This window comes from Delphinus delphis, chromosome 6, assembly GCF_949987515.2.
Source record: "Delphinus delphis chromosome 6, mDelDel1.2, whole genome shotgun sequence".
Taxonomy (NCBI): Eukaryota; Metazoa; Chordata; class Mammalia; order Artiodactyla; family Delphinidae; genus Delphinus; species Delphinus delphis.
Window position 1 is genome coordinate 17,114,550 of NC_082688.1, and position 13,078 is coordinate 17,127,627.

The following is a 13,078-nucleotide window of genomic DNA, read 5'->3' on the forward strand; positions in this document are numbered from 1 at the left end:
TTTCTGCTGATGCTACTCTTTATGTCATCCTCTTCACCTGGTTCTGCATTCTTTAAGGGTCGGGCAAGTTCACATCTCCTCTGAGGATTTTCTATAGCTTTTCCACATGCAGAAGGAATTAGAGGACACATTTTCAGCCGTCTCATCACCGGGCATTTAGCACACTGTGTTTTTGTTATCTTTATCTGTCTCTTCCACTAAGCAGTGTTGTGTTTTAAAGAAGGCTCAACATTCAGTTCATCGCTGTGTCCCCAGTGCCCATCTCTGGATACAGCACCCGGTAACGGTGTTGGGTGAAGAATTCCAGTTGTAGAATATGGGTGGCCCTCTAGTCACAGGGAGTGCTGAGCCATATACGTAGCCTTCCTGTGCAGTTATAGAAAGGATGCATCTAGGAAAAGAATCTGACTAGTGACTGCGAGTTCCATCAGATTCTGGGCACGCACATGCCACCCGGGGTTGGGTAGAAGACCTGTATTTGCTATGTCTGACGGTTTAAGATCTTTTTGGCAGTAACAGTATTAACTCTCATCTTTAAAATGCTTACTCTGTATCAGCATTTGTGATAATCATTTTAACATCTCATTTAATCCAAAAACAGCTTTATGAATTTGGAATTGCAAGCCCCCTTTTAACACTTGGTGAAGCAGAGACTCTGAGTGGTTAAGTGATTTGCCCACGTTTTGCAGCTGGTAAGACACATAGCTCACATTCCAAACTATGGCCGATTCCAAAGCCTTTCCATAGCCATGCCTTGCCACCAAGGTGGTAATAAAGTGACCAGGAAGTCTTTGGCCCAGCCTGTCTAGTTACTTGACCTTTTCTCCCTTGAATAGCACTTGTTGATTTGTGGTATCAACTCCAGCCCACCCTTTGGAAATCTCCTTTGCCTCTATGGTCTCTATAGAATGGGAGGTGGTAAAGACAGCATCAGCTGAGAAAGGTGCAAGTGCTTTGCAGACTGAAGCAAGCAGTGTCTGTGGTTATTGCCTTCATCTTGTTAAAAGCACGTTTCATTGACATCTATAACTACAAGGCCATGGAGCTGGAAGGAATCTTCAAGACCATCTGTGTCCTGGCTAGGAACTGTGGAAACCGGCTCCACAGAACCTGGATAGTATTGTGTTTCTAACGGAGCAGAGGAAAATATCACTACGTTTAATTCAGTCATTCAAACTCAATGCAGTTTTCCAGCGGAAATTATGATCAGTCTACAAGTCTGCAGTATGAACTGACACACCCAAGGTAGTGTATGTAAGCAAAGGCCCGTCCCAAGATTTCCGGTTTATGTTTGTTGCTGTTTGTGCATTTGTCTTGTCTGCTGGCACTCGTTTGAAGATAAGCTGTACCAGGCACCAAAGGTTTAAGAAAATATATGGAAGAAAAAACTAAAAGGGAAGAAAATTCTATCCATCAAGTTTACCCCTGAGAATTGGGAAGAGCTGGCCATGTTTAAAAAACGCGTACATGGGTTTTAAACGTACTCTAATCATGGAGCATTCTCATCTGGCTAGGGAACACTGGCTGGCTGTTGTCTTTGCTACTTTTTGCTTCTTTCATGAGAAGATGACTCCTATATGAAGTGGAATGTCGGGTTCTGGAACTGGATTCTCACAACTTCCAAATTCGCTGGTTCTTTGCATTTATACCAGGTCTTCCCAGCTGAGGTGTTCTTTAGGGCTGGGATGTCTTCTCTTATTACCTAATCCCCCCACAAACCTGACATTTGAGTGTGCCCAGCCCAAAGCCTGGATATGCAAATTGAGGTCTATATTAGTGTTCTCCAGAGAAACAGTCAATAGGAGATGTAAATATAGACACGTGTGGATACATCATCTTTTGGTTATATACATCCCATCTGTCTATCTGTCTATCTATCTATTGATATCTAGAGAGATTTAAAGAATCATCTCATGTGACTGTGGAAACTGACAAGTCCAAAATTTTCAAGGTAGGCTAGGAGGCTAGAAATCCAGGGAAGAGTTGTTACAGCTCAAGTCTGAAGGTAGCCTGCTAGCAGAGTTCCTTTCTCCTTGCAGGAGGTCAGTCTTTTCTCTGTTAAGGCCTTCAATTGGATGAAGCCCACCCAGATTATGGAGGGTTGTTTTATTCAAAAGCTACTAATTTAAATACTAATGTCACCTAAAAAATACTTACACAGAAACATCTAGGAAGATATTTGACTAAACATCTGGGTACCACAGCTTTGCGAAGATGACACGTAAAATTAATCATCATAAGATCTGAGGTTAAAACGATCCTAGAATTTGGGGAAATGGGGTGGGGAAGTAGAAATAGGAGACTTGAGTGCTGGACCTTGGTCCGCTGCTGACTTTTATCATGACTTTGTCTCATGGTGCCTCTGTTTTCACATCTGTGTTAAAGGGAAAATGCATATTCTGTAAAATAATTTTGAAAGTGAATATCTTACAATGCAGATGCCTTTCACAATGAATGAATGAATGAATGAATGGATTGAGCAATCATAAAGCTGAAGAGGGAGAGAAAGTTGGGTTGTGGCCACTCTCGATCACTTACTGTGTTCCAGAAGCTCTGTTAGACAATTATGTACATAATTATGTTTAATCCTCCCAACAACCCTGCAGGCATTCAGGGAAACTGAGAGCTGTAAAAGAGGAGGGAGTGGCTCTAGGTCACACAGTGGCAGAGCTGACATTGGAACTCGGGTGGGCTTTCTCACACTTTGCACTAGGCAGTATGGCCAAGTAATACCCACCTGTTGCTTTGTTCTCTGAACATAGTTCTGTAGTGAGACAAAACTGACACCACGGGGCATGAGCTGAGCCTAGGACCTCCAGGCTGGACAGTCTTGACCATCGACACTGAACAAGCTTCCTTGGAAGAGCAGGTCAGACTCCAGTCAAGTTGAGCCCCTGGCTCCAGCCAGGACCAGATTGCCAGGGGCTCCTTGCCCAGATGAGTTAAGAGGGGCTGAGCTTTTAGAGTCACTTTGCAGGCCCAGAGAAGGCACATCCAAACTCAAAGACTGGGATCTCCATGTCCATCCACCAGGAAGGACAGGAAGAGTATGTGTACGGGGGTGTGGTGAATGGAGCCCGGTCATCAGAGTTCTCATAACCTGAGTCTAAATCCCAGCTCTGCCATTGTTAAGGGTGTGACCCCCGGAGCTTATTTAGCTTCTCTGAGCCTCAATTTCCTCATTTTGAAACGGCTAATGACACTTAGCTTTCAAAGTTGTTAGGAGGAATAAATGAGAAAACATAAAGAAATGCCAGCTTTCTTGCCTGGCAGAGAATTGGTGAAGTTTTCAAGAACTGTGAATTTTCTTCCTATGTAGGCTGGGTGAGTCTAGAAAAATGAAAGAGGGTGATGATAAAGGTGATATAGGAACTTGAACCCAAACCCATACAAGTTACAGTGATAGAACATCCCAGGCTGTGCCGGGGAGAGAACAGCGCGTGAGCGTCTGAATGTGGACTTGGTGAATGCCAGTGTAGACAGGGCATGTAGTGCCTGTTCTCCAGGGTCGAGTATCAGGCTGAAGCTTGCCTGGTGGCTGGAAACAAACACGACCCTTATGCCTTTGCAGTGGTACTCGGGGTCTGCCTTCTCCTTTCCCTTCTCTTGCTGTCTCTGTCTCCTCTTGTGTCCTTCCTACCCTTCCCTTTCTGTTCCCTCTTTATTATTTTCCAGATCTCTCCCCTCCTTTCCACTCTTCTCTGCTTCCCTTTTCACCCCCTGCCCTTGATTACTGAGCGCAGTTTTCCTTTCCAGTCTTGTTTTCTCTCCCTCCTCCTTTTTTCTCTCCTCTTTTCTCTCTCTGTCTTGGCTTGGGGGCCGGGGCTTCTCTCCTTGGTCCCCAGTGCTTCATTTCCATTAAGCTTGACAGTCTCTCCTATGTCAATTAGAAAGGGCTGCTTCCCCCTCTTCACCCTCCCTTTCCTGGGCCTGCTGTGATGCTCAGATCAAGCACCATCTGTTGCATTCATCTAGGCGACGGGTGAGCATTTTGCTGCTCTGGGGAGGCAGAGCTCAGCGGGTACCAGGAGGTAACGTGGCTTGTTTGGACAACTTGATATATTGATATTGATAGAGCTACCGAATGGGATTGAGAGGGATGGGGGCAGGAGAGAGTGGTACAGAGGATGAAATAGGCCGTGGATGGGTTTGCATAAGCACCTCCCCCTCTAAGCCTGTCTGGGTTCTTGGCACTGTCGCCAAGGCGAGAGCAGCCAAACAGATGGATGGGATTTGCCACAGTCGGGATCAGAAACCCTTGCAGCTCCCTTGCAGCTCAGGGGAGCAAACCTTGCCTCTCTGAGTGTCTTTCTCTCCTCCCCGCTGGTCAGATCTGCATCAGCTTAGGAGAAAGTAAAGCAGAAATAACAGGATGGGCAGGGGCTGACCTTTAGGAATTGCTGAATGTCAGAGCCTCGATGAAAAAGGAGGATGTATCAGTCAAGGTTCCAGCTGGGCAAAGAAGGCGCCCTCCAATGGGATTTTTAGGCGAAGTTCAACGAAGCTACTATTTATAGAGGTGTAGACAGAGTGAAGAGAATCAATGGGGAGGGGGTATTGAGGCACCAGGAAAAATAACTATCAGGAAGCCACCACTAATTCCTAGAACTGAAGGTACAGGGAGAGGACATGGTTTTACTGGAGTCTGGGAAAAATGGATTTGTGGAAAAGGGGCCCTGGCAGAAGCTGTGATTGTTGAGTGCCCCCGTCTCTATCAGAAATACGATGCAGTAACAGGAAAGGAGTAAGGGAAGACATCCCCTCAAATTCCCTCCTCCCTTATCCTGCCAGAGCATCTCCCTGGGCAAACTCGCCTAGTAGCCAGATAAGAAGGACCTGTGAAATAGCCCATTGAGGGTCTGCTCCAGGCCACAGAGTGGGGCAGAATGAGCCTGTGGGTGGAAGATGGATCTGGGGGTGCAAAGGGAGATCAGGCAGTGCAGATGAGGAATGGTCACGTGTTCCATAGCCTCCACTGTGCCAGAAGCTAACGTGCTTCACCACTACACACACTCCCTCTCTGCCTGTTCCGAAGAACACGTGAGCAGAGCCTCCACAGGGTCCAGTTGTCTCTTGTGAGTGCGAGACCCACACAACTTGCTGTCTGCTCAACACCTCTCCATGTAGACATCTGGGAGGCACCAAGTGAGCTCACCTAAAACCAAACTCAGTTCACTCCTCTTTCAGTGTCCCTCCTCTCACTGAGAGGTACCATCGTTCTGCCTCTGTGGATGCCAGAAGGCCAGGAGTCATCCTCTCTACCTCGCTCTCCCTTATCCCCCTTTTCCAATAAATCACCACATTCTCAGGGAGGGGTACCTACAAAGTAACTCTCAAATGTGCTCCCTGCTCTATCTCCACTGCTCCAACATCTCTGTCGCTACTCTCTCTCCTGCTCTATCCCTATCTCCACCTCTACTACCTGGCATCTCCTACATGGACTTCTGTAATATGGTACCACCTTCCTAGTTGGTCTTCTCACTTCCGTTTCTGTCCTTCCCCAATGCATCCTTTCTACTGCCAGAGCGATCTTCTCTAAGTGAAGATCTGATCAAGCCACTTTCCTATCTAGAACCTTCAGTGTGTTCTATTCTTACCAAGGCCCAGAAGAGTTAGGGTCAGGGTGGGGGTTAGGGTGAGGGTCAAGGTTAGCGTTAGTATTAGGATTTCCTGCCTCTCTAGCATTATCTCACACCGCTCGCTTTCAGCATTTCAGCCGCAGTGGTGACGGCAGCCCCTTGCATATGCCCTCCCCCGCAGCTCCCTTGTCACCTGATTTTCTCATACTCTTTCCAGATCTTAGTCACACTGGTCACTTCCTTGAAGCAAGTTTCCATGGTTTTCCTAGACAAGGTCATATTCCTCTACTAGAGCCTCTTAGATCATCTTTCACCTCTCCTTTATTGTATACATCAGTTGTAAATTTTACATTTCTCTGTCATCTATTTCATTACTATTGGTTTTCCTGTCTACATGGTGAGCATCACGAGGGGGTTTTGTTTGTTGTTGTTTTCACCATCTTACCCTGCTATGGACTGAAAGTAAGCCTTATTAACCCCCAATGTGACTGTGACTTTGTCTACTAGACCCGCCAGAGCAAAATGCCAGACTGTGTGGCTTAAACAACAGACATTTACTTTCTCACAGTTCTGGAGGCTAGAAGACCGAGATCAGGGTGTCAGCATGGTTGGGTTCTAGTGAGGGCTCTCTTTTTGCCTTGTAGATGGCTACCTTCTCTTGGTGTCCTCATGGGGAGATCTTTCTGTTCTTCTAAGGCCACAGTGCCATAAGATTAGGGCCCCGATTTTATGATCTCATTTAATCTTAATTACCTCCTAAAGATCCCGTCTCCAAATATAGTCTGCTATAGACTGGATTGTGTGCTCCAAAATTCACATGTTGAAAGCCTAACCTCCATTGTGACTGTATTTGGAGATAGAGTTTTTGAAAGGTAATTAAAATTAAATGAGAACATACGGGTAGGATCCTAATTTGATAGGATTGGTGTCCCTATAAGAAGAGAAAGACTTCTCTCTCCCTCTCTCCCTCTCTTTCCCTTTCTTTCCCTCCCTCCCCCTCTCTCTCCCTCTCCTCCCCCAACATGGGTGCACCAAGGAAAGGCCACGTGAGCAGACAGTAAGAAGTCAGCCATCTTCAAACCAGAATCTGACCTGTTTATGTTATCGAGTCTATGATTTTTGTTATGCAAGTCCAAGCAGACGAAGACATATTTTCTGAAAATACTGTAGAGTGAATGAATGAGTGAGGAGACGAATGAATGTGTGAATTTTCACAGATGTGTGTGGGTCCCTCCCTTGGAGGATTCCAGACAGTGGCTTGCTCTGGGCTTTTGACCCCCGTTTAGCCCAACTCTTTCAGTTTTGTGCAAATCGCTCTCCTCTCTGGGTTTAAAGCATCTGGATTGGGTATGACAGTGCTTCTCAGAATTAGACCGTAGCCTCTTGCTGGGGGGTTCTGTATCAGAGGCTTGGAGTAGGGGCCCATGCTTGGGATTTTCTTCTTGGCTCTGGACCTAACTGAGATACCTGTGGAGACAGATAGCAAGAGAGGCAGGTACGTTACACTACTACAGCGTCATTTGTATTGTCAGTTATCTTCTCCTTAGCAAACGCAGATGCCCCTCTGTGTCCCTAGAGATGAGGCTTCTCACAGAGCCCAGTACCCAAACCAGCCCTCTGGGTATGACCTACCCTGCAGACACATGTGTGTCTAAGCTGATAAACTTTCCTGGGAAAACAGGATCTCCTTGAAGTTGGTGTTGGGATGTTCAGAAGCCTTCTTTGTCTATTCTGGGAAAAGCTCATCAAAGAAACAGGAATCTTTACCACATCCCATTCCTTGTCATCAGACAGCAAGTAGCTTAAACTGAAGAACTTTCCCAGCCTCTTGAGGCATAGGTGGAGGGAGGGTTGAGTCTGAAGATTTCAAAGTCAGGGCTGTCTTTGGGGATTTCTCAGAACAAAGACACTGTGATCATTCAGCCAATCTTCTTTTCTTCTTTCTCATTTCCCCTCCTTTTCTTTTATGTTGGCTCTCTCCTTCTTTCTCATTTGTCTGTTTTTTTTTTTTACTTTTATCTTCTACCTTTTTTCCCTCTGCCCTTCTGCCATCACTCTCTCCATTCTCTATAACTTTCTACCAGTCTCAATTTTGAAATTTCTGAAAATGTGGGTACCAGCAGCTCCTTGGAGGATATTGAAACGAAAGGAATGTTGGAGTAGGATTTAGAAGGCTTGACTCTACCGCTTGCTAGCTTGGAGCTAGTTGTATGCCTTGTTTGGGGTGGGGGGGGACTTCAGTTTCCCCTAGTAAAAGGGGGCTCTTGTACCAAGTGATCTACGTATCACTGCACTGCAGTTTTGTCTCCTGAAATATTGTTTGACCCATGTACTGCCGTCTACCTTTATTGCCACTGTTCTGGTTCAGGCAATATTGTCTCTGGCTGGCTTCTGCAAAAGCCTCTGTACAGCCCTTTGTCTTTGCTTCTGTGTGTATTCTCCATACTCTGGTTAGTAATTGTTACCACAGGGGCTTAATTGGAACATGCCAGTTTCCTGTTTAAAACCTTTCAACGATCATCTTTTGCCTTTGGGATAAAATCCAAGCTCCGCAAGGTGGCTTACAAGGTGTTCTGCCCCCTGCAGCCTCATCTGCTCTTCCCAGGCTCCACTGCAGCCACACTGAACTCCTTTCAGTTACTCAAGCACCGTGTTCTTTCTGGCTTCAGATCTTTGCACATGCCTCTCCTTCCACCCAGGGCACTCTCTTATCCCAAATCTTTTCAACAACTCCACCCTGATTCTATCTTCTTTGCTAATTCCTACTCCTGTTTAAGGTCTCAGTGGAGGTATTGCCTCCTCCTCCAGGAAGCCTGCCTTGGCTCCCAGGACGGGTGAGCTGACCCTTCTCGGTGCTCCTCTGGTACTCTGTACTCCACTGTCACGGAAGTATTGCACAGTGTTGGAAATGCCTGGATATGTGTGCTACCAGGCATGGAGTCCTTGAATCATGAATTGTGTTAAACTTTCACCATCGTATCTCAAGGACTTGGGGCAGTACCCTTGAGAACACAGTCGGTGTTGAAGAAATAAATGCGTTAAGCCAGTAGATTCATCTCTACTGGCCCCTGTGGCTTCTGCATCACCACTGTGTCCGGGAGGGAGCTCCGGGGGGCCAGGCCCAGTCCTCCAGGGGCTGAGGGTGGGCCGAGCCCTAACCTCAGCCCCGTTGCCCACCCCGTAGCGGCAGCTGAGGTGACGCAGGAGCCAGTGGAGTCCCTGATGCAGAAGTTCAAGGAGAGTTTCCGTGCGAACACGCCCATCGAGATCGGCCAGCTGCAGCCAGCACTGCGCAGTGCCTCGGCAGGGAGGCGGAAGAGGAGGAGCAGGTCCAGAGGTAGGTCCTCCCAGAGGCTCTGGCCAGGATGTCTGCCCGCTGTGCCCAGGTTCTTAAGGTGCCGGGAAGAGCTATGCCCTCTTCCCCCTGCTTCCCTGTGCTCACAGAACCCACGCCACTGTCCCCCTGATAAGTCATCTCAGCTGAGGCCTTGGAGCGAGAGGACCTGTGTCCCTGGGTGGAAAGCTAACCTCTCTGAGCCCCAGCCGCCTCATCTGAGAACGGGAATGAATTGCCCACCTTCCAGAAAGGTTGAGAAGGTTAGCAACAATCTATGGAAAGTGCCCAGCACAGGACCAGGGTACAGCAGATGCTCTTCAAGTTGTAGCTGGTGTCACTTTGGAGAGTGTGAGAAAGCCAGGATGTTCTTGTGGAAAGCATCCTCAGACTGGGATCACAGCACAGCGTTTGGACCCACTCTTTAATAGCCTGAGTAATCTAGTGGTCAAAGCAGGAGTGCTGTGTATTAGACAGAATTGGATTCAAATTTTGGTTTTGCTGTTACCTAACCCTGTCACCTTGGGCAGTCCCTCCACTTCCCCAAGCCACTCCTCTCTGCCCAGCTTCCTGTAACATCTCAGCGCAGTGCCCAGCCAGTGGGCAATCAAAAGTAGATTTTCCCCTCTTCCTCCTTCCTCATCCTTCTCCCTGTCTCTCCTCCCAACGTTACCATCATCATCATCATCATCGTCTCCTTTCTCTGACCTTCTCGTGACCTTGTGTCTGGGACGAACCCCCTCCCCATTTCACCATTGCCTGATTTCCCAATGTCGTCTTTATCCTTCCATGCACTCAGTGGTCTCCAGCCAGTCACTCTTCCTCTTGACTTTTACTCCTCTAGTTCCTGTAACTTGATTTTGATTATGTCATTTCCCTTCTCCTGTAACTTCAGTGGTTGTCCAGGGTCTTCAGAAGTGTTCGTGCTTATGAAAATGGCATTTGAGGCCCCCAAAGAGCTCCAGTGTCTCTGCTGACTCTTCTAAATCCATGTGTCCCCACTTCCACGTTTCTTTCCCGGCCAGTTTCTCTGCGTGAAAACCCCTGTCTAGCCCCTATGAATAGTTATTGGCACTTATTGACAGGTACTCCAGGCAGCAGGCTAAATGCTGTGCATATGTTATCTCATTTGATCCTCAGCAACCCTATGAAACAGGTACAGTGATGACGCCCATTTTACAGATGGTATCACTAAGGCACAGAAAGCTGCAGCCACCTGCCCGAAGGAACATCCTAGCAATTATCAGAGCCAGAAAGAACTAAGCAGTCTGAGTCCCAGACTTTTTTAAAAAATCAGCCATTGGTGAAGTCCTACCTTTCTTTCCAAGCTTAACGTGCATGACATATATTGGCAAACACATCACTGACTGTCACCATCACAGTTCACCCTGAATTCTCCCATGTGTGAATTCTCCCACATCTTTATCTATGTGTTAAGCACTGATTTCACTCTTGTGTAATATCATTTGCTTTTGTCTGTCTCTTTCTTTAGCTAGACAGTGTTCTTTGAAGGCGGGAAATATCTTATTTGAATTTCTGGGTCTAAGTCAATGTCTGCACACATAGCAGACACTTGTTATTTGCTGAGACGTCTAGGTCTTAATCCTGTGAATTCCTGTATCCGGTGAAAAACCGAGATCTACACATTTAGGTGAGATCGTAAATCGAGGCAGAATTTGATGATGGAGTTCCTTTTTGGAACTCGTGGTAAACCCCAGGGTGAACCATTGTATAATGATAAAGAATAGTTGTTTCGAGGTCGGCAATGTCTGAGTGCTAATCCAGCCCTGTCAGTTTCAACTTGCTTAGCTTTGGAAGAGTCACTGGGTGTCTCTGAGCCTGAGTTTCCTCTTCTGTAGAATAGGGTTGCCAATCCCTACGTCAGAGGATTGCTGTAAGGATCTGATGAAATGATGGATATAGACTACCTTGGAGTGCTGAGCTAATGTGTATTAGGAACTGAACAAATGCTATCTTATATTTGTCATGGCTTGGGCATTCAGGATCACTTGTAATTTCACTCAGCTTTAACTAGCCATCTTTATTGCTCCAGTATTCACCAAGAATCTCCTTCCCATATCCTCTCTACAAATACGGCCCCCATAAATACACTCGACTCCAAGTCCATAGCCTCCCTCCTCTTCACTATCAATCTGAATTTCTTTCCTTAGTGTCATATCCTAAACATTTTTATGCCAATGAATTCTTCCAAAAACAATCTCTTTTATGTACCGTAACCGTCTTAATGAGGCCACCACTGTAAGGCATTTGGGCTGTTTCTAATTATTTGCCCATTATAAACAATGTCATGTCGAACCTTTTTTTTGCATAAAACTTGACCTTCACTTTGGAGTCTGTTTTCCCCTCTTGAATTGCAGAATTAGATTATTCATGAAATCTATTGTTTGACAGACTCTAATTGAATATCAAGTTATTTTAATTTATATGTTAGGTGGGAACTAAGAGAACTGATACAGGAAGAAATTCATTTTGTCCTCCCTTTCTTTGTCACCATTATGACCACTGCCACCTTTTATCTCCTGCTTCTGACTATACCCTCCTTGAGATTCTCCCCAAGGCAAGCCAGAGTAACCTTGTTAGAAATATAAACAAGATAAGGTCGCTGTTCAGCTTAAAATTTTTCAGTGGTTTCCTGTTATCTTCAGAACACAGTCCAAAGTCTTTGCCATGGCCTGTAGCTTCTGTTCCATCTGAATCTGTTCCTGCCTTATTCGCTCACTTGGCATTTCCTGTGCTCCAGGCACAATGCCTTTCTTCATGTCCCAGGAACACAGCGAATGGAGCCCCAGTGTAGGGTCTGAGAACTTGCTGCACTTCTCCTTGCCATGTCTCTTTTTGTCCCCCAGATTCTCTCCTGGCTGGCCCCTTCTCACCTTTCAGCTCTTAACTCAAATGTCAGCTCCTCAGAACCATTGTCCATGACTACCCAAACATGGGTACCCAAACTTTTACTCCTTTCCATCCCCAACCTGCTACTATCGGTTACATAACCATTTTTCGCTCCTTCCCTAATATTAGGGTCTAAAATCACTTTTATTTGTTTGCTTGTTTACTGTTTTCCTCTCTAAAATGTAAGCTTCATATTCATAAACCTAATACGTAGAAAGCGCTTAATAAATATTTGTTGAATAAATGAGTGCATTAACCTCAAAGATTGTGGAAAAGTGCCTTAGTTTTATAACTTTCAAATTGATGGTAGAAGAGGGATCCAGGATAAAATAAAACCTCCCAGTACAGATCTCCAGGGAATCCTATTTCCCCTAGAGATAGACTCATTGATGGATAGCACATGAAACGTGCTCAAGTGGGTGCTGTCAAAGCAGTTTTCAAAATGGCTTAATAACGTTGTGCTCACGGTTTTGCTGCCACTATTGGGTAAGGTTTTTTGCAAGAGAGAGAAAGGCTAGTACGTGCCAGTCCCAGACTTCCCAACTCACACCCTTTCCACCACACGTCCTCAAGATTTTCTTGGACAGAAGAAATCCATGGTCAGTAACTGTTTTGGAAATTCCGCACACTCCCTCTTTCTCTTGGAAATTCCCAAATGCATCTTCATCTGTGAAAGACCCTGGGAAATCCTGCCGTGCAGAGAGCTGGGCAGATTCGTTTAGTTCACCATCTGTAAAGCCATCTTGACCGCAGACTCTGTTCTTCCCCTCGGAACACGTGTGAACATCTTGCAGCACAGAGAAGTTTTGGAAGTGCTTTCGGAAGGGCTCCATTGGCTTCCACTGACCATCAAACATCCCAGATATCACAGTCAAAATCCCCAGTCTTTCACTGTCTCTTCCCCCTGCCGCTGAAGTGGCCGTGGGCCTTCTGGCCCAGAGTGGGAACACCTGGCCTCTCTCTGCTTCATTAGGCTCTGTGCCCGGCCCATGGTGCTCAGCGGGTCCCAGCAGATGGAATGGTAGCAGAGAACCGGTGTCATGAAACTGAGCACATGCTTGAAATCAGCTCCAATGCGGTTTTGTAGTTAGGGCTTCCTCCTGAGAGACCTGGCAGGTGCTGACGTGAATTGTCCTCAGGCAGACAGAGGAAAGTGGTGGAGGTCCCAGTGCTATCCTCTTGGCAGTGACAGCGTTTTATGAGGCAGCTGCTGGGTAGTCAGGTCCACAGGTAGTGAAGAGGGGGTGTTGGCTCT

The 13,078-nt window shown here is 46.4% G+C and overlaps 1 protein-coding gene across 2 annotated transcripts in view; it reads left to right on the forward strand.

Moving 5' to 3' along the window:
• ASTN2 (astrotactin 2) overlaps positions 1 to 13,078 on the forward strand; it is a 912,541-nt gene that overhangs the window by 274,441 nt on the left and 625,022 nt on the right. For both annotated transcript variants that reach the window (XM_060013324.1, XM_060013323.1), the window contains exon 4: positions 8,764 to 8,916. In XM_060013324.1, coding sequence (XP_059869307.1) covers positions 8,764 to 8,916 — 153 coding nt within the window. The remainder of the gene's footprint in view (positions 1 to 8,763; positions 8,917 to 13,078) is intronic.